Source organism: Pogona vitticeps, chromosome 2 (assembly GCF_051106095.1).
Source record: "Pogona vitticeps strain Pit_001003342236 chromosome 2, PviZW2.1, whole genome shotgun sequence".
NCBI lineage: Eukaryota > Metazoa > Chordata > Lepidosauria > Squamata > Agamidae > Pogona > Pogona vitticeps.
The window spans coordinates 162856598-162880750 of NC_135784.1; the positions used below are offsets into that span (position 1 = coordinate 162856598).

General features: G+C 42.8%; 1 protein-coding gene across 1 annotated transcript; it reads left to right on the forward strand.

Annotated features, from left to right (window-relative positions):
- Positions 1–830: 830 nt before the first annotated feature.
- On the forward strand, positions 831–17283 carry LOC110070016 (keratin, type II cytoskeletal 8). Its single transcript, XM_020777604.3, has 9 exons — positions 831–1707; positions 4549–4757; positions 6243–6303; positions 8001–8096; positions 8720–8884; positions 9508–9633; positions 10894–11114; positions 11953–11984; positions 12100–17283. The coding sequence occupies exons 1-9, from the start codon at positions 1225–1227 to the stop codon at positions 12369–12371; spliced, it is 1665 nt and encodes a 554-aa protein (XP_020633263.3). The 5' UTR covers positions 831–1224; the 3' UTR covers positions 12372–17283.
- The last annotated feature ends 6870 nt before the right edge of the window (positions 17284–24153 follow it).

Here is a 24153-nt window from a genome sequence, read left to right on the forward strand (position 1 = left end):
TGGCCCACTCACCTTCCCTCTGCTTTGTTCATGGTCATGTCAATTTGTATTGTGGGATGGAGGGTTGTGTTTGCATGTTGTATTATCACGGTGGTTGCAGTGGAGTGGATCCCATGTAAGGGAGGTGGGCAGCTGTCCGTGTCACAGAGATCCCCTCTAATGGGATTGAGCAGCTGGTTACTGACAGGGGTGTGGCCATCTCAGGAGGGTTGCCAAAGTTCCCCATGACCAGTGGCAGTGGGCCACGCTTTGGTGCTCTTGTGCTGGGGGGGGGAAGTATTCATACCCAGTTGGTATGGGGCTAGGAGGATAGCATGGGCTGGCAGGTGGGTCACTCAACACTGAGATGTCCTCTTTATGCTGCACCAAGACTGTCCCGCTACAACTAATTCAAGCTGTGGCCTTGTCCATCCACATGTCATTTTCTGTGTCACCCATAATCATCTGTACTATTGACAATTTTCTGCTTGTTTATAATTTTCTGTCATAATGGTCTTGCTGTTGTTTTTACTGCATCTTGGTGTGGGAAGGAAGTGCAGGGCTGTTCCACCTGGGCCCGCAAGCAGCTGGGGGATTTTGAGAGCCTGTAGTCTAGAGATTGTAACTCTCGAATTGGCCTCCTCAGCCACACTAGACGCTGTTCCAAGTCCTCCATACAGAGCACGCTACCATAGTCTTTCGAGACTGAAGGATGCCTACAGTCTAGAGAAGTAGCTTTTCAAGGCTGTGGAATTTGTGATGGAACAAGAATGAGATTCTCTCCCATACGAGAGGTTCTTCTCCTGAGCTCTTGAAGAAGACAAGCAGGTATCTCGGAGGATATTTGGGAATCTTCCTTTGACGTTTGCCCAGCTGACTACAAAAGAAGGTGCCAGATTAAAAATAGAATCCCTCTCCTGGTGCCAATTTTTATAGATCCCTAGAATGTATCACCCTAGTAAATCTGACAAACTCAAGAGACGTAAACTATATGTATGGACCATGACTGATAGCATGAACCACGTTTTTTTCTCTTTTATGAAGTAAAAACAAAACATTCCCAGCTCATTAAATTCAAGAAATTTTACCATTTCCAACTCCCCCCCCCATGATGAGGAAGCCAAATCCTCCTCCTGAAAGAAATATAAAGGGCAAAGTCTTTCCAAAGCAGGTGAGATGTTCTACAGTTGTGTGTCCTGCCATTATCGTCTCTTCTTCGTTCTCGTACTCGTTTCTTAAGAAGCCATGTCTTCGCCACTGAATCCAGGAGATGGACCCCGTCATTTTACCTCTGGCTCAGCATTCCTTCCACCCTTGGGTAGTAAAGGCTACTCCAGCTCTTCTATGAGTCCTTCAGGTTTCAATCCTGGTTTTAGGGGAGCTGGTTACTTTAGTAGCAGAAGCCTGGGTGGTATCAGCCCAAACAGATGTAGAATTCCAGGTGTTGGTAGCTTCCGTTCTGCTAGATACGGACCCAGTCATCGGGAAATTGGGGCAGGATGGGGCTACCCTGGCAGTGGGTGCAGTTTCCCTTCTTTCCACCCGTATGGGTCCAAACAAGCTTGGCCCAGTGAAAACGGTAGTCCCTTCATCACACCTGTGACTTGCAATGAGACTCTGTTGCGTCCAATCAAGCTGGAGATCAACTCATCCGCCCAAGCAGTGAAATGCCAAGAAAAGAAAGAACTCCAATCGCTGAACAGCAAGTTTGCCTGTTTCATTGACAAGGTGAGTTAACAACGTCAGGCAGTTACGCTTATCGAAGGGAAAGAAATCCATGTGGTTTGCCTCTTGATGCAAACTTCCCTATTTCCAAACATGAGGACCGATATGCAAATCCAGATTGTGTCATTCTGCCAAATTTGCATCTTTACATTTTGCAAGATAGTTCTTCAATTATTATTATTATAATTTTGCAAAAGGGGTATGTCAGTGATAGTCTGTTAATTCTAAACATAGGGATCCATATGCAAAGTAAAATCCAGGTGCCCTAAAAATTTTGTACCTCCATGAATTCAGTAAAAAAAATGCATTCAAAAGAAATATTTACTTTAAAAGGACATTATACTAGGAAAAGTACTTGCAAAAATGGGCATATTATGCAAAAATGCATTTTTAAAATGCATGCATTAGGAGACATATGGATATATATATGTATATTCTTCCACATAAATTGCTTTTTAAAAAGTCAACATTTAGAACAATCTATTTAGAAACTAATACTTTTCACTGAGAATCCTTTAAATGCATATTTAGATGAAAACATTTGTGCAGGTATTTAAAATAAATGCAGAAATTGGATAGACCAGACTAGGCTGCATGAGAAAGTGACACAGGCTTGCCCATCTTTGCTTGCAACATGAATGTGCATGCATGTCAGCAGCGAAACTTCATAGTAGGACACTGAGTCTCATCTACAGCCATTCACACTCCTTTTTCCTCTCCACGGTCTGTGCTGGCAAGCTACTTGGTTGTTCTCTAGGCACAGCCTACAAACTGGGGCTCCAAGAATGAGAGGGATGGCTAAGAAAGAAAATGGGAGATGCAGACAGTTCTTATTGCATTCCATGACGATGCTCAAAGCAGCTGAATGATTGAGTTAGGGAGAAACTACCCAAGAGGTGTTGATTAACTCAGACATGACACATAAAAAGGGAAAGAACTGGCAAAAAGGCATAAAGCCTATTGGGAGAGAGGGATAGTTCTGGACATGACTTTGATATCTTCAGAACAGACTGAGGCTGAGGGTCCTGAAATGAAGCATTTTAATAGTATATATCTTAGAACTGCAGAGCTGGAAGGGAGCCTATGGATCATCAAGCTCTTGTCAAGCAGGCACAGCGAGGAATTGAACTCCCAATTCTGGAGCCAAAAACATATATATCTGCATGCTCTTTGACCTTTTTATTCATGGTACACAGTATGCACTAATGTCCGGCATTCTGGAAATGGAAAGAGCAAACAGAGTGAAATCTGTACGTAAGGGTCACATATTTAATTCTAAATAAGCAGCTGCAGCTAGGTGCTTGAATGCAGGCTTCAAGGTGTCAGATAGTTATAAACGTGTGTTCTTTCTCAGATAGGCCAAGATATCTAGTGGCCTTGCAGGATTTTCAGACTTCATAACCAAAAACTACAGAAAAAAACAAAAAGCTTTTCCAAGGTCTGTTTGCACATATTTAGTTATAACTCAATTGCATCCAATTGTCAGATCGGTCTGAGCTTTCCAAAAGGTACAAAATGTAGCCTTTATTTTCATTCCTTATTTGCATGTGTAAACATCACTTTCCCTAATGAATATGTTTTTGTACATAGCTTTCTTTAACATATGCATCGGCAGTCCTTCTTTTCTTGGTACAGTATAAGCTTTCTCATAAATGTTTATTTGCAATTTTATGGAAACTGTTTCACAAAGTCTGAGGGAATGTGTAAACCATAGGGTAAGCAGATACCAGCGATGTGTGTGTGTGTGTGGGGGGGGGGTGATCAATCAATTTTGCTTCAAGAAGATGGAGCAAACAACATTATTTACATTTCCGTAGACCAGCATTTCTCTGTTATTTTGCCCCAGTGTTATTCAGCACTACACTGCTTCTGAGCATGGAGGGTTCATTTCACGGACAACAGGACCATTCTGCCTGAGCAGAATCATGCTCTGATCACATGATTTCTCACAGCGATATGTATCCTGTCTATCCAGCAGCAGCTTCTCTCTGCAGCCTTGGCTGCCCAATAGAAACATTCTTTTTTAAACATGCCAGGCATATCTTTTCTTCTGAACAGTGTGAGAAAGTCTAAATATACAAGCACACATAGAGTACCGAATGAATTGAGGCAGAAACAGTCCTGCCGTTAAGAAGAGTGGAACAGCTACCCCATTTACTGAGCCCTCCCTAACCATTCCTGTGCTGGAAAGCAGAGCTGCCTACAGTACATACCCTATTCTTCCTGCACCCCCCCCCCATGCAACTAGCCCATAGCCTCTGGTGCAGTCCGGAGGTACAACCCCCATAACAGTCAGTGTAGCTGGCTTCTCTATAGTGACTAGGGTGGTGGCACCATCTCAGCACAGATGGCAAAATAAATTAGGCTGGTCATACAGCAAGGAAGGTTATTTGCTTTATATGTCAGCCAAGTATTACATTTTCCTCAACATTGCGTGTTAGGACGAACTGGCCCAAATCCTGTTGAGTAGTTATGTCTACGTAACTCGAAGTAGACCGAGCAGATTTCAGATTCATACCAAAACAGATGTCATATCCAGCAAACAGTGTTGATGGCATGGTTGTGTAACTAGTTGTGCAATCAGGCACGCAACATGAACTGCCTGGGTGTCCCTCCCTACAAACATTACAGGAGTAGCTTTACACCACACCAAAGGTAATAGTATTTCAGCCACTGTGTAAGAAAGGAGGAAAAGGTTTATGTGGTGCCTGTAAAGTTCACACTAAAGCCCAGAGCAGATTTCACATCCCTGTCTCTGCATTATCAGCCACCTGTGGAACAATAGTACAGGCCACTCTGTTTAAAGAACGGGCCGGGTAGTCATGGCTGCCACTGTCCCTTTAGGTCCGAGACCTGGAGCAGCAGAATCTGATGCTGATTACCAAGTGGGAGTTCCTGAAAGAGAAGAAGCACCCCAAAAGCAACATGGAGCCCCTGTTTCATGAATACATCAGCCAGCTGAGGAAGAAACTGGAGTGCCTGGAATGGGAGAGAACTCAGTGGCAAGTGGAAGCGAATAGCTGGAGGGAAACTATGGAAGGGAACAAGAAGAAGTAAGCATCCATGGATGGGCATGTGGGCTGGGTGGGAACGCACTTCAAAAGAAAAGTAGCTTTCCTGAGTGCTGGTGATTCATTGTCATTCAATGCAGCTGCATTGTCAGGATTCCACCTAATGCTCTTATGAAAGCAGTGGAAGATAATGGCATTGTATGCTCTAGCACCATTGTTCTCAATCTTGGGTAACCCAGGTGTTCCTGGACTGCATTTCCCAGAAGCCTTCACCAGGAGCAGGATTTCTGGGAGTTGGTGTCTAAGAATATCTAGGTTACCCAAGATTGGGAATCACTACATCTAGCATTAAAGAAACATTCTATGATTTGAAAATTAGGTTCCCCTTTTCAGTGGCATGCTGTATATGCCTAGAGCTTTTACTGGATATGATGGCAAACTCAGTCATATAAGCCACTTATCTTGCACTATGAATACATACAGGCCACCCAGCACTCCAACTAGCACAGTCCTTCCTTCCTTCCTTCTAATGGTTGTTGTGGGTTTTTCGGGCTCTTTGGCCATTTTCTGAAGGTTGTTCTTCTCCTTAGCACAACAATACACCCACGACAAGACACACTAATCACCCATCTACAGAAAAAGACAAAAGCCTATTTCATAGCCATAAATACTGCATCCCCTAGCCAACTACACCTGAGCCCAGAGTGCTGTCCTCTGAAGATGCCGGCCACAGAGACTGGCGAAACTTTAGGAAGAACAACCTTCAGAACATGGCCAAAGAGCCCGAAAAACCCACAACAACCATTAGATCCCGGCCATGAAAGCCTTCGCGAATACTTCCTTCCTTCCTTCCTTCCTTCCTTCCTTCCTTCCTTCCTTCCTTCCTTCCTTCCTTCCTTCCTTCCTTCCTTCCTTCCTTCCTTCCTTCCTTCCTTCCTTCCTTCCAACCATAAATTCCAGAATTCCCAACCCAATAGCCATGCTGGCTATAGGATTTTGGGAGTTGTAGTCCAGGAAAGCAATGGCTCCTAATCCTGCATCCCCAGATGTGCTCAGACTGCAACTCCCAGAAGCCCTGGCCAGCACAGCTCGTGGTGAAGTCTTCTGGGAGTTTTAGTCCAAAAACATCTGGGGACCCAAGGTTGTGAAACACTACAGTAAAGGACTTTTCCAAGCTCTGATAAACATATAGTCTTCCTGGACCTGGCATCTTCCAATGGGCTGGAATATAACTCCCATGAAGAGAGAGCAGTTGATTACTGTGCTGGCTAAGGGCTATGAACATTAAATTCCCATACATTGGTAGAAGAGCCAGTTTGTAAGGGGTGGTTAATGGGCCAGATGTTCAAAAACCTAAGATTCTATTTTTCTGAAGACCTTGTTTTCAACATGATTCAACAGGCTAGAATGATAGCAAAGCCTGGTGAGTTTAATATGGCTAACTCCCAGACCTGTGGACACAGGGTAGCAGCTTCATCATTATTATTATTCACTCATGTATAAAGTCTGTCTTCCTGATTCTCCCAGATTTGAAGAGGAATGCAACAGGAGAGCCAGCGCCGAAAATGAATATGTGGCACTTAAAAAGGCAAGTTGCTGCAAAGATACATCCTTGATTACATTCTTGAAATACAAAAATAAAATCATCAACAACAAAAGAAAACAAAAATGTTTCAGCTCCTTAAAGAATAAATTAATGTTAGCTTCCATGGCTACATCTAGCTCTTCAGGAGGGAAGTTAGCTTGATACTGCAGCCAAAGAGACAGAGGATAGGCACATATAAGAATAGAGCATGGAAACAGACCAACTTTAGAGTCCTCCTCTTTTAGCAGATGTGTGAATTTCTTGTGTTAGATCTATCCGGAACATAAATGTATTTGAAATAAAAGCCAATGAAATAATCTAAAAAATCAAAATGTGAAATTTGGTATGTTACCGATAAATGTGTTTCAGATTGTGTGGTTTAGTATAGATTACATAAATTCTAGGTCATTGGTTACCAATCCTGGGTAATCCAGGTGTTCTTGGACTGCAGTTCCTAGAAACCTTCACCACCAGCTGTGCTAGCCAGGGTTTTGGGAGTTGCAGTCCAAGAACACCTGGGTTACCCAAGGTTGGGAACTGCTGTTCCAGGTGATTGGGTAGTCCAGTCACACATTCTGTTTTTGATCATCCCAGAGTATAGGACATGCAATAATGGGCTCAAGTTAAAGGAAGCCAGATTTCGGTTAACTATCAGGAAAAACTTCCTAACTCTTAGAGCAGAAAAACTTAGATAATCACCTGGCAGATGTGCTTTGATTGTATTCATTTTTTATTTTATTTATATATTTGATTTATATACCGCCCATCTAGAACATGCCTACTCTGGGTGGTTTACATATAAAATAAAAAAATAAACTAAGATAAAATCCAAGATGGGAAAGGAAAAAGGAAAAAGGGGGGAAAGAAGAGGAAGAGGAAGGAGAGAAAAGGAAAAAGAAGAAAAGGGAAGACAGACTAGGTAATGGCTGTAGGGAAGGCCTGCCTGTATATAGCCATGTCTTCAGGTTAGTCTTGAAGGCCCTCAGCGAGAGAGCCAGGTGGATCTCAGCAGATAAGTTGTTCCAAAACCGAGGGGCCACTGCTGAGAAGGCCCGATTTCTGGGTTTTTTCCCCACCAGGCCTCTCTTGGTGTTAGGCCCCTCAGCCGCCCAGCCTGACTGGAGCGGGTGATATGGGTAGAACTGGGCGCTCTGCCAGGTATCGAGGTCCTAAACCATTAAGGGCTTTATATGTAATAGTTAACACCTTGAAATCAATGTGGAAGTGACTAGGTAGTCAGTGTAAGGCAGCCAGAGCGGGGGAAATATGGTGAAATCTTTTCACCCCAGTTAATAGCCTGGCCGCCATGTTCTGGATCATCTGAAGCTTCCACATCAGTCTCAAAGGAAGCCCCATGTAGAGAGTATTACAGCAGTCTATTCTTGAGACTATGAGTGCATGGACCAGTGTGATGAGTGCCCTCGTGTCTAGATAGGGAATTTCTGCACTGAGCAGGGGGTTGGACTTGATGGCTTTGTAGACCCTTTCCAACTTCACTTTTCTATGATTCTATGATTCTAGCCAAGCAACCCTTGATTATTCTTTGGATTTGCCCCCATCTATCCCAAACATAATATGCCAAATTTTTATTTTGTAATCTTTTGAGTTCAAGTCCAGCCATTTCAAATTTATTGAACCTGCTATCTATTGAATTTTGGTGACAATTCTCTTGAGGCCAACAGACTTTTGTCTTCCCCCAGGAAGTGGACTGTGCTTTCATGGACAAGGCAAAGAAAGAAGCTAAAGTGGAGAGCTTAATGCAAAACATTAGTTTTCTCAAAACTGCCATTGAGGAGGTAACAATGCTTTTTTTATCATTTAGCAATGCTACTTAGCTCTTGTGGTAAAGGGCTTCCATGTGCTTGCCTCAGAAAGGCTTATGCAAAATGAAAGCTGACATACTGTACATGCTCTTCTAGCATAGTGAAGGCCATTACCCACTGAAATCTGGGGAATGAAGGACCAAAGCAGACAAGATAGGGATCTAGATCATCAAAAGTAAAGATGATTATAAGCAGAAGAGGGCATGTGATCATCCTTCAAGGTCTTTCACAGCAACACAGGCCCAAATTAGTTTGCTTGTGTTTAATGATTGGCCATTTGGAGGAAACAACTGCCTCCGTTTACATGTTGATTGTGCAGAAAGGGGAGATGTGAAGAAAGTGTCTTTGCAATGACCATGCCTTACTAAGTCCTCCTAATGGCAAAACTGCCTGTCTCATCTGTTTTGGCCTTTACGTACAAGAAAATGTACTTAGGCTGTGTGTAGAGGTATTGGGGGCGGGGGGGAAGGAGGGTCAGGCTTAACAAACTCATAAGCAAAATGACTGAGCACTCAACTCAGTACTGCTGTATTTTTTTTTTTAAAAAAAGGACTCTTTAAAAGTATCAACCAAAATGCATTTGGTGTTCTTGGCAGGAAATCTGTGAGTTGCAATCACGCATCTCAGACACCTGCATCTCTATGAAAATAGATAACCGTCGAGACCTGGATATGGCTGGCATTGTTGATGAGTTTCGCTGTCGTTACGAAGATGTTGCGTCTCAGAGCCGAGCTGAGGCTGAAGCTTGGTATCAAGACCAGGTTTGTAGCCCTCTTTTCTACTACCTCCCATATGGAATGTGGGATATTCTTTGCCACTGAGCTACTGGCCCTTGAACCAAGATGCACTGGAATTCCTAGGAAACAGAGACTCAACTTAGATGCGCCAGGGAGCAGAGAGGAACCAGCGTTTGTAACCCTGGAACTTCATAGGGTGCCACCTAAAACAGCTTTTCCTGTGTTAAGAATTGCCCATAGCTCCACCAGGCAGGGGCTGAGGGCCAGTAATCTCATGAACGTCTGCTGAGAACAAAGTCCTGCCAGCGCAATCGCATAGGATTACACCTCTTGTGAAAGCAACATCATTGCACAAGAGATGTTCTTCGTGATGAAGCTCACCCTCTACTTGCACAACTGCAACACCTGTGCAATTGGAGAGACCCTCCTCTTACCACACTGGCAAGACTTTCCACTCAGTGGAAGCTCCGTGGGAAATGGACCCAAGTAGTTATTCTAAAGTGGAACATAGCTGCAACTCAGGGATCCAGTATATTATATGTTTGGTGTGCAAAAATCCCCAGGTTCAACTCCAGACATAATACCTTGGGGCTTCGGCACATAGCAGTGTTTTGCTCAGCTGGATAATTGGTCTCCTTCCCCTGCAGTACCAAGAATTGAAGACAGAAGCTGCCAAACACTGTGACAATCTATTCAGTGCTAAGGATGAACTGGGTGAACTGACCCGAGTAATTCACAGACTGCAGATGGAAACTGTAAATGTTAAAGCCCAGGTGAGTGCAGGAGAGCAGGGGGCTTAGTTTTCAACAGGCACACCACCCGTTACTGGTGAGATTTCCGATGGTGATAATATTATATGGGGAAGGTTCACACATGGCCATGGACAGGAAAGGTATTCATTTGAGATTTGCGATGCCTCTGTTAGAAGGAGCAGGTATAATATAGCCCATGGTCCACGTATGACCCACCCAGTGGCATTCTGTGCCCACTAATCTTGTCCACCCCAAACCAAGGGGTGGGGGAGGCCTCCCTCTAAAAATAAAATTCTGGTCCCCCCCAAAAAAATCAAAACTGGGCATCTGGGCACTCCCTGTTTCAGTTTTGTTGTTGTTGTTTTTTTGGGGGGTGTTTTTTGGTTTTTTGTTTTGTTTTGTTTTGTTTTGTAATGGTCAATTGACAGGAAATGAAGACCATGATAAAAAAAAAACATTTTCACATTTCTAGGCCTGGGGTGCCCCCGGCCTGCTAAACAGTGTACCCATAAACTGAAACAATTTCTGTTCGCTTACACAAGAAGAGAATAAATTAGTTCCCTTATGTGCAATCCTGCCTCCCTGAGGGAAAGGTCTGGTCCCAAATAGCCGGCTACGGCCTTTGCTGAAGAGATTTCGAGTCTCATTTGGAGTCTGCAGAGGGAAAATGTGGAGAGATCTACCAAGTCTCATCAGTTCCCTTCTTAAAGGGAAAATGATCAGTCTAGATGCTGAAATTGATGTGGAACATGGGAATCTCTGAGGAACTTTTCAGCCACAGGCTCAGACGGGAGGCAGTCTGGCAATCATTCAAAGGATACTATAATCAGGAAATTTTTCACATGGCCCATCATCCCTGTGATGGTTATGTGATAACAATATACTGAAGTGAAATAGAATTAAAGTATAGAAGGGTGATTTACCCATACAGTAGGACCCCCATATCCACAGGATATTTGGTTCCAAGCTCCTCCCCCATGAATGCTGGAAAATACAGATTATCACAAAGGCTATTAGAATAGTGAGCACTATACATAGCATGATCTTAGTTACCCAGTTCTGGTAACTTCCTTGTTATACATATTACTTCGTTGTTACATTTTGGGGATTTTTCTTTTAATATTTTTAATATTTTCAGACCATGGATAAGTGAAACAGCGGATACTGATCCTGCAAATAAGGCCGCCCTATCATACTGTTCATTCTACAACTTGTCCTTGTGTGGGTTCTTTCTCTTTTGTTTTTGTTTTTGGCTTTTCCTCTTTGTCCCATCCTTTATAGTGTAGAAAACTAGAAGAGGAAGTGGCTGCGGCCGAGGAATGTGGAGAGATGGCCATGAAAGATGCCAGACGCAAACTGGCAGAGCTGGAAGAGGCCCTGCACAAGGCCAAGCAGGACATGGCCTGCCAGCTACGGGAATACCAGGAGCTCATGAACCTCAAGATGGCCCTGGATATCGAGATCGCCACCTACAGGAAACTGCTGGAAGGAGAGGAGTGCAGGTGAATGCAAAGGGGATACTGCTGGGTTCCACTTAGGGTCTGGATCTGAGCAGGGACAAAAGCCCCACCATCTTCTGCAGTATACTGAGGTTCTATGAGAGCCATGGAGAAGGGGAAGAAAAAAGGTAGGAGAAAATTTGCTAGGATATATGTTTTACTGTAGGTGCCTTTTTTCTATGATCCCCAAACAGCGCAAGTAAAGGCAACTTGGAAGCCTTCCAGATGTTCTTGGACGGTGTCACCTATCAGCCCTAACCAGCATAGCTAACGGCATGATGCTGGCATGAGTCCAGCAATATCAGGAGAGGTGTACCTTCCTAATTTATGGCTCAAGGCAAAATGTGAAGTTCACACATTATTTTCCTAAAATGCATCCCCCCTTTCTCTCTCATTTTCTCATCTCCCTCATTTAACCTTGCAATTTCTTGTTATTTATCTCCAAGTTGGTGGCCCTGAACATTTGCAATCACTGGACTGTAGAGTTTGCTGAAGGCCACGTAGGTGGTAGGGCATGCCACACCCTGCACTGTTGGTGCGGCATGTATTCTGAATGACCTTTGCTGTCACCTTTACAGGAAAGCTCAGTAGAGGTTTGAACTCCCATCTCCTCGGTGAGGTGCTCCAACCCACTGAGCTATAGCAGATTCTGTTGGGCCTTGTCTGACCCCCCCCCACTACTTCCCTTCCAAGAGGGAGACTGCCTGCCTGTTAGAAGCACACACGTGGCTCTGCAGTCTTTGCCACACGACACATGCTTCAGTGGCCAAAACGGTTTGTAAATTGGGCCTCTATAGAGAGCTGAGGAGATACTTTACTGCTCCTTTTTATTTCCTTTCAGGATCAACGAAGGGGAGTGTGCTGTGAATATCTGTAAGTAATTGGAGAGATTCCCTCCAGAGGTGTCCTTGCTTATTTAATTCTTTTTTTGAGAGAAGCTTTGTGTTTCCATCATGGCATGGCCCTTTGTGTTCTTTCCTCTTCACAGCTGTGCAAAGGAGTCAAGGCGCTGTTGTGTGCAGCAACAATTTCCTCTGTGGGCCAGGGAGAGGCAGTGGCGTTCTGACCCATGAGAGAGAGATCAGCAGCCCTATAGACATCAAAAGAGGCCTGGAACCAAGTAGTTCCCCCTGTGTGGAGTCACCTCCCCCCTGTGAAGAGCTCTGTATCCGTCCTAATCAAGAATTTTGCCTCCTGAATGGGAAGGACTCCGGTGTTACCTTTGTACTTTCACCTACACCTTCCGAATCAAGAGGGTAAAAGTAGCCAGAGCTTGGAAAATGTGTTTTCTGGGAGTGTTTCTCCCAGAATCCTCCAGATCTGGATTCTGGGAGTTCTAGTCCAAAAAATGACATGGGTTTATGTGTTCTGTTTTTTCATAGAAATACTGTAACTGAAGTTCTATATTGTACATTGTTCTTTCAGAATTTCTTATCCAGAACCAGCAAATTCCATACATTTTGGAAGAATCTTTGGGGAGTCCCACCTATATTTACTCCCAAAGCTCAGGTTAATTGCAGTTTAGAGTGTACTTTCAGGGCACTTTGAATGTCTCTAGATTTCTCCATACCCGATAAGAGGAAGTGGTCTTTCTGCAGTCATGTATCCTAAGACAAAATAGCAATAATGCCAGTACGACCACTCTCTGCCAAATTATGCAGGATCTTTTCCCCAACTGCAGTAAAACCCTGTGATTAAAAACAGAACTCAAACTAAAAATTTGAAGAAAAAAAAAGTCTTGCTGCTCCCAAGGTTTTCTGTCCGTCTAGTCTCTCAAGCCAGGCAGGACTGTACCACATATGCACCACCCTCTGATGAGGATAACAGACTCCACAAGGAGTCCTACAAAGATTTATAGACCTCCCAGGCAAAGAGAACAGATTTTATGATTCGTCATAGCTGACTAATTGCTGACATTGTCCCAGTAAGGGGTGAATGCCAGAATGAAACCATGTAATCAGTAATAAGCTTTCCAAATTCATCTGGCTACCTGATTATAAGACTTGTTGCTGCAGAAGTTCCTGGCAATTCCAGAACTTTTTATTTCTGTACAAGTTCTATTTATTTACATAATTTCTAGGTTCCATACTCAAAATTAGCAAATAAAAAAATTCAGTCTTACAGTTATGAGGAAAAACTGTAGGCACATAGGTTTAAATCCGAAAGTCTTACTATTATGCAAAAATTCTAGGCATAAAATACTTAAACATTCATGCAAACAGAACTTAAGTTTTAGAGAAATACTTAAGTCAGAAATTACATCTCAAAGCAAGCATGTAGCTATACATAGTCCAGACAAGAACTTTAGTCATGTTTGAATCAAAAGTACAAAAACATTAAAACACTGGAGCTCATAACCTAAAAAGTCAGAGAATACATCTCTATAATATTTCATTTAAAGGTAAAAAGTAATATAACTCAAAAAGCTTTAAAAACTTTTTTTAAATTACATTAAATTACTTTAAATTACATTAAAGAACAGTTCGTGTAATGAGAAATACAAAATGAAAAGCATTATTTAGCTCTAAGCATGTTGTTAACCGACAGAAAAATATTTTCTCATCAAGCCTTTAGCCAGTTGGAATACATAGCGATGGTATGTCCATTTTGGCTCCTGACCACTCTCAGACCATTGGCGTCTTCCCTTCAGAAAGAATGTCTTTCCACTATGCAGCACTGCACAAGAGTTCTGTATTAATAATCTACTGCAGTCTCAGAGTCTAAACCAGGGTGAGGGTACTTTTTTATCTTTTACGCCCCAAAAGATTTATATACAGCAACATTACCCCGCCCCCTCACAGCACTGCCCCTCCGCTCTTGCTGTCCGCGGCTGACCCCCCGCCTCTGCGCTCGCCTGGGACCTGTGGCTGTTGACCAAGCATCCAGTCTGCTCTAAACATTCTTAGCCAATGAAAGCTCAAATGTTGAAGGTGGCAAGGCTTGCTTCTCCCAAGATTTTCTCTTCCCAGGGCTTTCAAAGCCCAGATTCTTGCATCTCCAAGGCTTGGCCTGTCAAGCTTCTGGCCATCAAGGTCAGAATAAAATCCTCCCTTCCTTGAGCTAGCGCTTAGATTGACATAGTTAACTGAGAATAAAATGCATTACACTGGGTACAATACATATGCATATTTCATTTATTAATGCTACAGAATATTGTATGATTCCATACTCCTTATTGTTACTCCACTGAATTAGGTAATTATTATAAGGCTAGAGCTTTATAAAACAAATAGCACCTTTTTTTCTTTTCTACTTGCTTATCATTAAACAAACTGCTTAAAATAAGATTAATCTTTTTCTCCTTCTACACTATTTTGTAAACACTTCTATTTTAGAATATATTGTTGTTTCCACATCTATTCTATTCTGTTTCTTTGTTAAGTTACATTGTAGGTAAAACACAACTGAAGCAGCAATTTAAAATGCATTTCCTTTTTTTCCTGTTTTGTCTCTGTTTCATATAACATAAGCACTCTATTCACTTTTTTTCACCACGAAAACTGGCACAAAACTGCATGAGCTATTTCTGCCTTGTTATCTTATTAGTTGCTTGTTGTACCAAAAACATTTGCTGTTTTGTAAACAATATCCTCAGCTGAGTTTTTAAGCAATAGTTTTTCTTCTAATGCACCTCTTTTGAGGTACCTTTTAAAAGAACTTTTCAATTTTAGGGCAGCACCTCTGCACCCCATATAGTTACATTTTTGAACTCTAACACAGATATCTCAATTTCATTGTGAGACTAGAATGCAAAAAGTGTGATGCATTCCATAATTTATTCAAATCATAAACATAATCTGTACAAAATGCTTGATTGCTTAAAATTTAGAACAGTCTACTGTCTTGGGTGTTAATTGTGGGCTTTTCCAATCTAATCTTTTGAAAACCAAGTACAGAAATGTACGGTATGTTATAGATAGCACATTATTGCCAAACAAAAAACTTTAAGGGCTGATTGTGAGTGGGTCTCACAGCAGGTGATTTTCTCAACTGCACACTGCCACCATGTTCCCTGAAGTTTGCAGATCAGCTTGCTTTGATTGATGATTGTTTTTCAGGACTTAAGAACAGCATTCTTTGAAACCTGGTTTCTCAACCATGAAAAACTACTTCAGTTGTAGTGTTCTGATATTCAGGATCCATCAGCTCTAATTGCAATCTCTTTCTGCACAAAGTGTATCCAATTTTGTCTAATTCATGCAACCCACAAGGCAATGGTTATTGAGTTTGCATGCAGTGTGCTTCCTGACAAACCCACACAATGGACAAATTTTCCCTTGAAAAATAAATAAAAAAACCACACAGTCAGTGCAAATGTTTTCTGTTTTTCTTGTGGACCATCTGGGGACATGTCTAATCAAAATTCACCTCCTCACCTCAAACACCGATTTGATTTCAGAGTGTTATGGCACCCCTAAAACTTAGAGATCCATCAGAGCATAAGATTTTGGGAATACTGTATAGTCCACCTTCTTAAATAGGGGTGGACTGTTTCCATGAAAGCTCACCATATCAGTGATGGAATCAGTTAGTCCACCACAAGTTTTTGTAATTATTATTTTGCTGCTAAAGATTAACACATCTATCCCTTTGAAGACTGATTTAACTTCAGTGAACAATGTTACTGCAGGGTGATCAATGTCAAAATCTAATTGCTATGTTGAATGGAATATTTTCTTTCTTTTAGTAATACCATGTCTTGTCTGATTATTTCATTCCAGAAGGTGAGGTCCACAAGTGGATCTTCCAAGCTCAAAGTTAGACATACCTGTATACCACTTCTATATTTAGAGGTGCTTTTTTTCCAAGGGAGATTAATGCCAGATCTGCACTTTGAGAATGTGTTTCCCTGCTTTATGCCCATTCCTAACTGGGCACTGATTGTCAATCATGGGTGCCCCCTGCCAGAAAATAATATATAAAGTAAGGGTGTGACTACATGGGAGACCTGAATTGGAACTACTGTATTTGGATTTGCTGTGCTTTGATTCAAAGCTTGTATTACATTTGAAATAGCAATCAGTGAAGATTGATTTGGGAGTTCACCATTCATGCTTGTTGTGATGGGAGTTGCATTCCAGCGGATAACCTCTCCTTCCTTCCTTCCTTCCTTCCTTCCTTCCTTCCTTCCTTCCTTCCTTCCTTCCTTCCTTCCTTCCTTCCTTCCTTCCTTCCTTCCTTCCTTCCTTCCTTCCTTCCTTCCTTCCTTCCTTCCTTCCTTCCTTCCTGCTTCCCCTTGCCACTCCTTCCTTCCTGATCCTGTCTTTGCTGATACTTTAATGCTTTGCATCCCAGGGAAGTTCTATAGCTCAAAGGGAGAGGTTCACTCAACAGCCAAGGAAAATGTTGCCTCTGTGGGGACACTCAAACAGCACAGTGGGACTTTGCCCAGTGATTGGGGTGAAACAGCTGAAACCCCAACTGAATTGTCTCAAAAATCCCCCAGATGGCATAGTATTTTAATATGTGCATTCAGAAGAAAGCCACAGGAAGGGTCAACGGATGTGTTGGCTGGATGCAGGGTGGAAGGGAAAGAAGAATTGCAAGTGTCCCAGACATGATTCAGGGGGACCCAAAAAAAAAGGGGCTATGTGCAATTTACCCTCTAATTTTCAGCCCCACTGGGTGGGGCTCTGCCTCTCACACGTGCAACTTCCCCCTGCATGCGCACATGACTGCAACCCCCCCCTCGTGTGCAGGGTTCTGTCATGACCAAAACCAAAGGAATTAAACCCAATTGCTGTGCGGAGGAGGAAGAGAGCTGCGCGCAAGAAGATGGAGTCACACACGCCTTGCACAAATGCCCAGCTTGGAGGGAACCTTGGCTATGTGCCAATGAAAATGTACCAAGCAATATTTTCAGCCCAGCCCAGTAGAAATTCCCAGGCTTTCAGCCAAGTATCCTTTCTGGGGATCCTCGCCACTCAAGTTTCAGACTACTACATTTTTGAAAAGCTTTTCCAAGTAAAAATAACACAGAAATCTACTTACAGTCTCAGAATAATTGTTTTTTAATTGTGAGCTGCCCAGAGACCTTTGGGTAGAGTGGGCGGCATATAAGTTGAATGAATGAATGAATGAATGAATGAATGAATGAATGAATGAATGAATGAATGAATGAATGAATAAATAAATAAATAAATAAATAAATAAATAAATAAATAAATAAATACAACCCATCTAAAGTTTGAACAGTAATTTTGCAAAATACATCATGATTCACAGCAACTCAGGATGATTCTATATGGGATCACCTTTTCCCTTACTTTCAAATACACATGCACGAATTACTTTTCTCTGGTAACAAAAACTAGTTTAAATTATATGTCACCAGAGGGGAATAATTCATGCATGCATTACTCAAAGATGCAACAGAAAGGAGTAACAGATGGATAATGGGAAGTGGTGGTCTCATATGGAATAGTTGTGAGCTATGTATATTGCATAATTACTGTTCAAACATTTGTTGTTCTGTATTCTGTGAAATATCTTTCCATGTTACTTTTCTATAGAAAAGGTTTTTTTTCAGACACATAGTAGTTTGTCAAGCTTTGAACAAGGAAGCAGTTTCATAGAAAACCATGGTGCTTTGCCTTTGCATATCCTCCCCCCCCCACTGACTATCAAACCCAAACTGCCTGTGTCACCAAAACACCACCTAGAGACACTCCCTCTGTCTTTACAAGAATGTATCACAACTAACCGCACAGGGAAAAAACCCATTCCTATCCCTCCAAGTAGAAGCCCTCCAGCAGCAGAGGGGGGGGGGGGGAAATCATTCTGGGAGCAAAGAGGGCTGGACTTTTGCATCATGCAGTCAGTAAAATAATACATCAAATTCCCTGTTTCATAAGTGGAGCAAATCCCATGGTGTTTGACCATGTCATTGCACTCTAAATCAATTAGGAAAAGAAAACAAAGCACTGTCTATGATAGCAGCAAGGTGATTCAGTGCGTTTGAATGCTCTGCATGCCACAAAGGTAACCAGAGTCAGCAACTTTCTTTGATTATTAGGTTTCTGGGATGATTCATTGTCGGGTGGCTTGTTGCTGCTTCTACACCTGCCGCTTGTATTTAGATGTAGGAGCTTCACTGCTGTGCAACTGTTAGCAAAGAATGGGGATGTGGACCCTTCCCCTAGCTTCCTCTGAACTGATAAGAGTTCCCTTCTTCCTTATTTTGTTCCATGGAATGAGACGTTATCTCACGCAGACCATCAAGATTTATTGAACACAAAGATAACTTGGCAGCAGAGGCAACGTCAGACGATTTTAAACTAGTACCCAGCACTGCCTGGTTCATCTCAGTTCTTTCTTCTTGTTCTAGAATTACATCACCCTTCTTTATGTCTACCGATGAGGGGGTTTGGGTTCGGCTTGCTTGATGGGTTGGTCTTGTATGTCTCAGGCAAGGAGTGTCGCAACAGGATTGGCTTAGATGACCAATATGGGAAGAAGCTGGTGATCTCTTCTTGCTTCCTCTCCTCTCCTCTAGGTAGTTTGGCAAACCCTCTGTTGCGTATTTGATCAGGGCTCCTTCTTGGGCCAAATGTCATCTCTCTTTTTTTCTCTTCCTTTCTCCACAAAAGGAAGACTTCTGAGGTGGTTGGGAGCTTCAGTGAATTCCGCTTCCCCTTTTGGTACACTTCCAAGGAGACAGTCTCTTCCGCCCAGGGGTCTTCTTTTAATGCGTCTTCCACTCGCCCTGGGGTTCTGCTCTCACGAGGTTCTCTTCCTCTTCCAGGAACGATTCTTCTCCCTCTTCTCTACCGTATTGCCCAGTTCTCCTCCTCTCCCTCTGTTCTCTACCCCCACCACTGCTTCTCAGGCCACTTGTATAGTTTCCACCTCCCATGTACATGGGAGTACAAAGGGTATTCATAATCGAACATTGTTGCTCCCTGGTTGACTGGGGAGCTGGAATTTTGAAACTCGGCAGGTCCTAGGGCGAGGCAAGACAACTCACTGACAGCGGCCTTGTTGTGTATGTTGCTCTCTTCACGGGGAAAAATGAGGTTATTTTCATCTAGTTCAGGCTTTTCACTCCATTGCTTGTTTGGTTTTCGAAAAACAGGCTTTAGTGTGTTCCTCTGTTTCCAATTAACATGATCTTGCTAAGCAAAGGAGTTTGTGATGTATTTGAGCTTCCCCCCATTCTGCAGCTTCAAGTCTGAGGATAGTTTCAAAAGCTGCTTCCCATCTTTGATTATTTGTTGCTGGCAAATTGAAGGGGCTGCCGCCTATTAAGCACCATGGATGGACCTTCCCTATCTCTTTCCATGACCTCAGATAAGAGATGCTTCTCAGCCAGGTGAGCCCACTTGTTCAGCTGGCAGGCATCTTTCTATGGGGGAAGAGAGCTGTGCTGGCCACAAGACATTTGTGCATCACACTACCATCTCTAGCCTCCTGCCCTCAAGGTAGGTGGGAATACATATTCCATTGTCATTGATGCTGAACTAATGTTTATTTTTCAGTCAGTCTTACTCTCTGTGTGAAATGGGTGTGAAGAAATGGGGGAGAATGAAGGGCACCTTGTCTTTTACCTCAGACATGGACTGGGCTGAGTATGTTGTTGTTATGTGCTATCAAGTCGCCTCCAACTTATGGTGAGCCTGTGAATGACCAGACCTCCAAAATGCCCTGTCCTCAACTGCCCTGCTCAGCAATTGTAGAGTCAAGCCTGTGGTTCCTTTAGCCCACCTTGTATTTGGTTTTCCTCTTTTCCTGTTGCCTTCCCTCTTTTCCATCATTATTGTCTTTTCCTCGAGAACCCTGTCCTCAAAGTAGGACAGCCTGTGTTTCAACACCTTTGCCTTCAGAAGTAGTTCAGGCTTGACTTGATCTAGAACCCACTCGTCTAGGTATCTCCCCACCAAACGTCACTTTATGTTTTCTCCATGCTTCTGATATTTTCTCTCAGAAGCCAAGCCCAGGACATGACACTATTATAGACTGCCCCAAAACTTAATTACAGGCGAGGTAGATTTTTTATGGCCATGTCACTTCAAGGAGAGAGGTTAATGCCTTGAAACTGAGCAACCATAATTGTAGTTTGCAACATGGTCACATCTAGGCAACGATGACTGGCTTAGTAATTAGCTAGTGCAGGATAGAAAACTTTCACAGAACAGTGGTTTTGCCATCATCTTCTGCCTGCTGGAGAAGATGAAAGGGAACTGAAGGGTGTTGGTCCAAATAATATGAATTAATAGAGACACACACACACACACACAAAGACTTCTGGGTTACCTGCTGTTACATTAGGACTACATGAGACATTTATTTATTTATTTATTTATTTATTTATTTATTTATTTATTTATTTATTTATTTATTTTACTTACTTACTTACTTACTTACTTACTTACTTACTTACTTACTTACTTACTTACTTACTTACTTACTAAATTTTTACCCCACACTATTTTAGGTGGCTTACAAGAACATGAACAGAAAATAAAAAAAGATTCAATAATAAACTTTAGTTTAAATAACAAATTAAAACACACACACACACACAACCATGCAACAAGGCCCTTATGGTTTTGATGATATCTCCATTTTTTTTTCTTTTCAGACTCAACAAGTAGGTCATCTCAGAGCCCATTTCCACTACAAGAATAAAGCAGCAAAAGGATTGGGTTTTGGGGGGGGTCTAAAACATTTGTATCCTCACCACCACCACCATCTCGGGCTCTCTTCTGCTGCTGCTGCTCCTACATTGCCTCAGAGTCCCCAGTGCCATGATGCCACCTCCACCACCACCACCACCACCACTGTTGCAGATCAACTAGCTCTGGTCACCTGGGACTGGGGCAGGCGGAACGGCTGGGGAGGAGGAAGAGAGAAAAAGGGATGGAAAGGGACAGAAGAGCCAAGGGCGAGAGGGGGGAATGGACGTGGACTGGAGTGAGGAGTGGACAAATGGGTGAGAGGGGGGTTGAGCAACAGGTGGCAGTCAAACAGGTGGGCTGAGTGAGCGAGTGATGGTGGGAAACAAATCAGGTGGGAAGGGGTGAACAGAGGGAAAAGAGGATGAGAAGGAAAGAGGGGCCAAACAGTGATAGTGGGAGTTGACCAAGCAAGGAAGGCAATCAATTGGGCAAGCACCAGCAAGCATGGTGGTTTTATTTTATTTTTTTAAAATCCCTGCCCTCTGGCATGGTGCTGTATCAGATTGCCAGATTTTTTTTTAAAAAAAGTGGCAAGAATCAATTCCACATCCGCCCCAAAATAAACAAACTTCTGGCAGTGGAGCAGAAAACTTCACTCCCATGGCACAGTAGCCCACATGCGCACATGCTTCAGATGTATGCTTAAATTTGCATTGTGGGTTTTTTTTTTCAGCAGAACCTGGGTTTTATTGTCAGTGTGTGTGTGTTTAAGTGGACACCCTAATGTTAGTAGCAAAATCTGAAATCACTTCCAGTGTACTATAGGTAAAAATTTAGTGGTAATATTTTACATTCAGGTCCTATTTTCCTCCTTATATGAGGTGTGCAGACTACTCTAACCTCCTTAAAGTGGCATTTGATATATTCCGTGCACCAATGATTAGAAGAAGGAAAGAACCACATTGCTAGCTCTACTGTGTTTGTCTTGCTTGCTCTTCAAGTATACACAGACACACATACGCCCCAGATTCCAAAACAGGATAGCAGCACAATTTAATTGGAAATGAAAAAAAAAAATTACACAAGGAACCAGCACTAGCAATTTAAAAAGAGAAAATCCAGATTACAGGAGACGATGGACAAGTTCATGGCCCAAGTGTGGTTTGTCTGTCTTTTCTTTGCCCATTTTTAGTGGGTGCTTGATACTGTTTGTTGTCTTGTTTTGTTTTTCAAACAATGAGCATGCTTTCATGAATATGCTGGTTTGATGTGTGTTGGCCTGCTAGTGTTCTTGCTGTGTGCTTCTATTGTGCTTCCTGTTGTGCTAAGGAGTAGAGATGGGCACAAACTACTGATTTGGCAGTTCGTGCTGGTTCATTGACCACTACAACAGGTGTTCAGCAGTTTGGTGCCTCCCCTCCAGTGGGCATCCACTCAAAAGCAACGCCCAGAGGAGGTGGGGCAGGGAAGCTGGCACACTACTTTTGAGTGGGCGCCCGCTGGAGGTGGCAGGGTGCCGAACCACGGAAACCTATTGTGGTGGTAAATGAACTGGCATGAACCAAGAAACTGGCAGTTTGTGTCCATCTGTACTAAGAAGTCTCATGGCACACTGGTTATATTGCAGTACTGTAACCAAGACTCTGCTCCCCACCTGGGTTCAATCCCTGGTAGCCAGCTTGAGGTTCACTCACGCTTCCATTTTTCTGAGCTCAGTAAATTGAGTACCCAGCTTGCCATGGTGTGATATGTAGTATAATTAGACTGTAAACCACCCAGAGAGTGATTAAAGCACTATGGGGAGGTTTTAAAGCAATATGCTAGTTGCTGCTCTGCATTTCTTGCCAACAGTTTTAGAATTCAGTTGTACATTATTTTATTATACTATTTTGTAACTGCAGCATAGAAAGGAAGACTTTAAAAAAGACAAAAATAAATGAATTAAACACCATATTTTGTAGAGACTCACTCCTCATGGCACTGAGTTGGTTCGTCAATACTGTCCAAAATGGTTTGTATGGAGAACATGTCAGTGGGATTCTCCCATTCCTAGTTAGTGGAACCCAGTCAGGTGATTCAGAGATATCCGAATCACCTACTTGTCATTGTTTTGTTCACGTTAACTAGATGTAGTGTGATGCGGCTTAGATGGTTTTAAAATTATTTCTGATTGTGCTTTGATACCAATAAATCAGGAGTTCCAATGTACTGGAGATTGTATAGAGATCTTCCTTTGTTGTCTCTTGGCGTATGTGTGTTTAAGTGGCCAACCTAACATCAGCCAGCCACACCCCCCGTGCTCCACATGTCTGGCAATGATATGAAAGTGAACAACATGTGCATACAGATCATTTCTTCCTGTAGCAACCGTATATATGGCAGAAAGGGGTTGCAGCTGTTGATGGGTGGTGATTGGGATGAAACAGTTTCTCCACCCTGTTCCTGGAAGTGGTGATGGTAGCAGGTGGTCTCCACTGGAAATGACCTCATCATTGGAGGTATGCAGCATATTGGGTGATTTGCCACCATTTCAAACAGGGATGTGAAATGGCAGCAAACCACCCAGTGTGTAGACATGGAATTGTCTACAATTGGTCTCCATTTCCTTGGGCTTCACAAGAAGCTGCACCCTTGGCACATTACAGATTATGCAAGAGATCCTGCTATTTCACGCAGCAAAAGCTGTGATAAATCAAAGCAGCCTTTCATCTGAGAACAGCATATGTGATGATTGAGACATTATTTCCGAAGCAAAGAAGAGGTGTATCATTAGCCTCACAAAGAGGTCTATAAACTGAGGCACAGGAAAGTCTTGCATCCAACTTCTGGTATAGCCATAAAAAAAAAGTGGGGGAGTGGGGGAAACTCAACCTGATCTTGACTTCTTGATATAGTCATGTCTTAATTGCAACTCTTGGGTATCAAAAAGAGAAGGCGGAATAAACTCTTTTTAATACTGTGTTGTCAGTGCAGTAAACAATGGCTTTGTGAAATCGCTGAAGCTTTTTAATGGTCCAAGCGAGCATCCACTGAACACTCAGCAGCAGAGGATTTGGTCCCATAAACATCCCCAAGCTCATAAACTTTGGAAAGTTGTTTGGTCCCTGATTTATCTAGTGGCCAAACCCAGCTTCCCCAAACAGATATAAAGGACAAGTTTCTCCACAGGAAAGCACAACGCCTTTGCCTCTTTTGCACTGCAGTTTTGCATTTTTTCCCCCTTCTGCAGCTTCAGGCTTTCCTGTCAAACCATGTCTTGCCACTCTGTCCGTACCTGTGGCCCCAGAAATTTTAGTTCTTGTTCGGCGGTCCTTCACCCGCTAGGGAACGCTAAACCCCCGTGCTCTCCGAGAGTTGCTGGGGTAGGCTATGAAGGTTGTTTCAGTACCAGGAGCCTGGGGTGTAGCAACTCGTGTGGTCCCAGA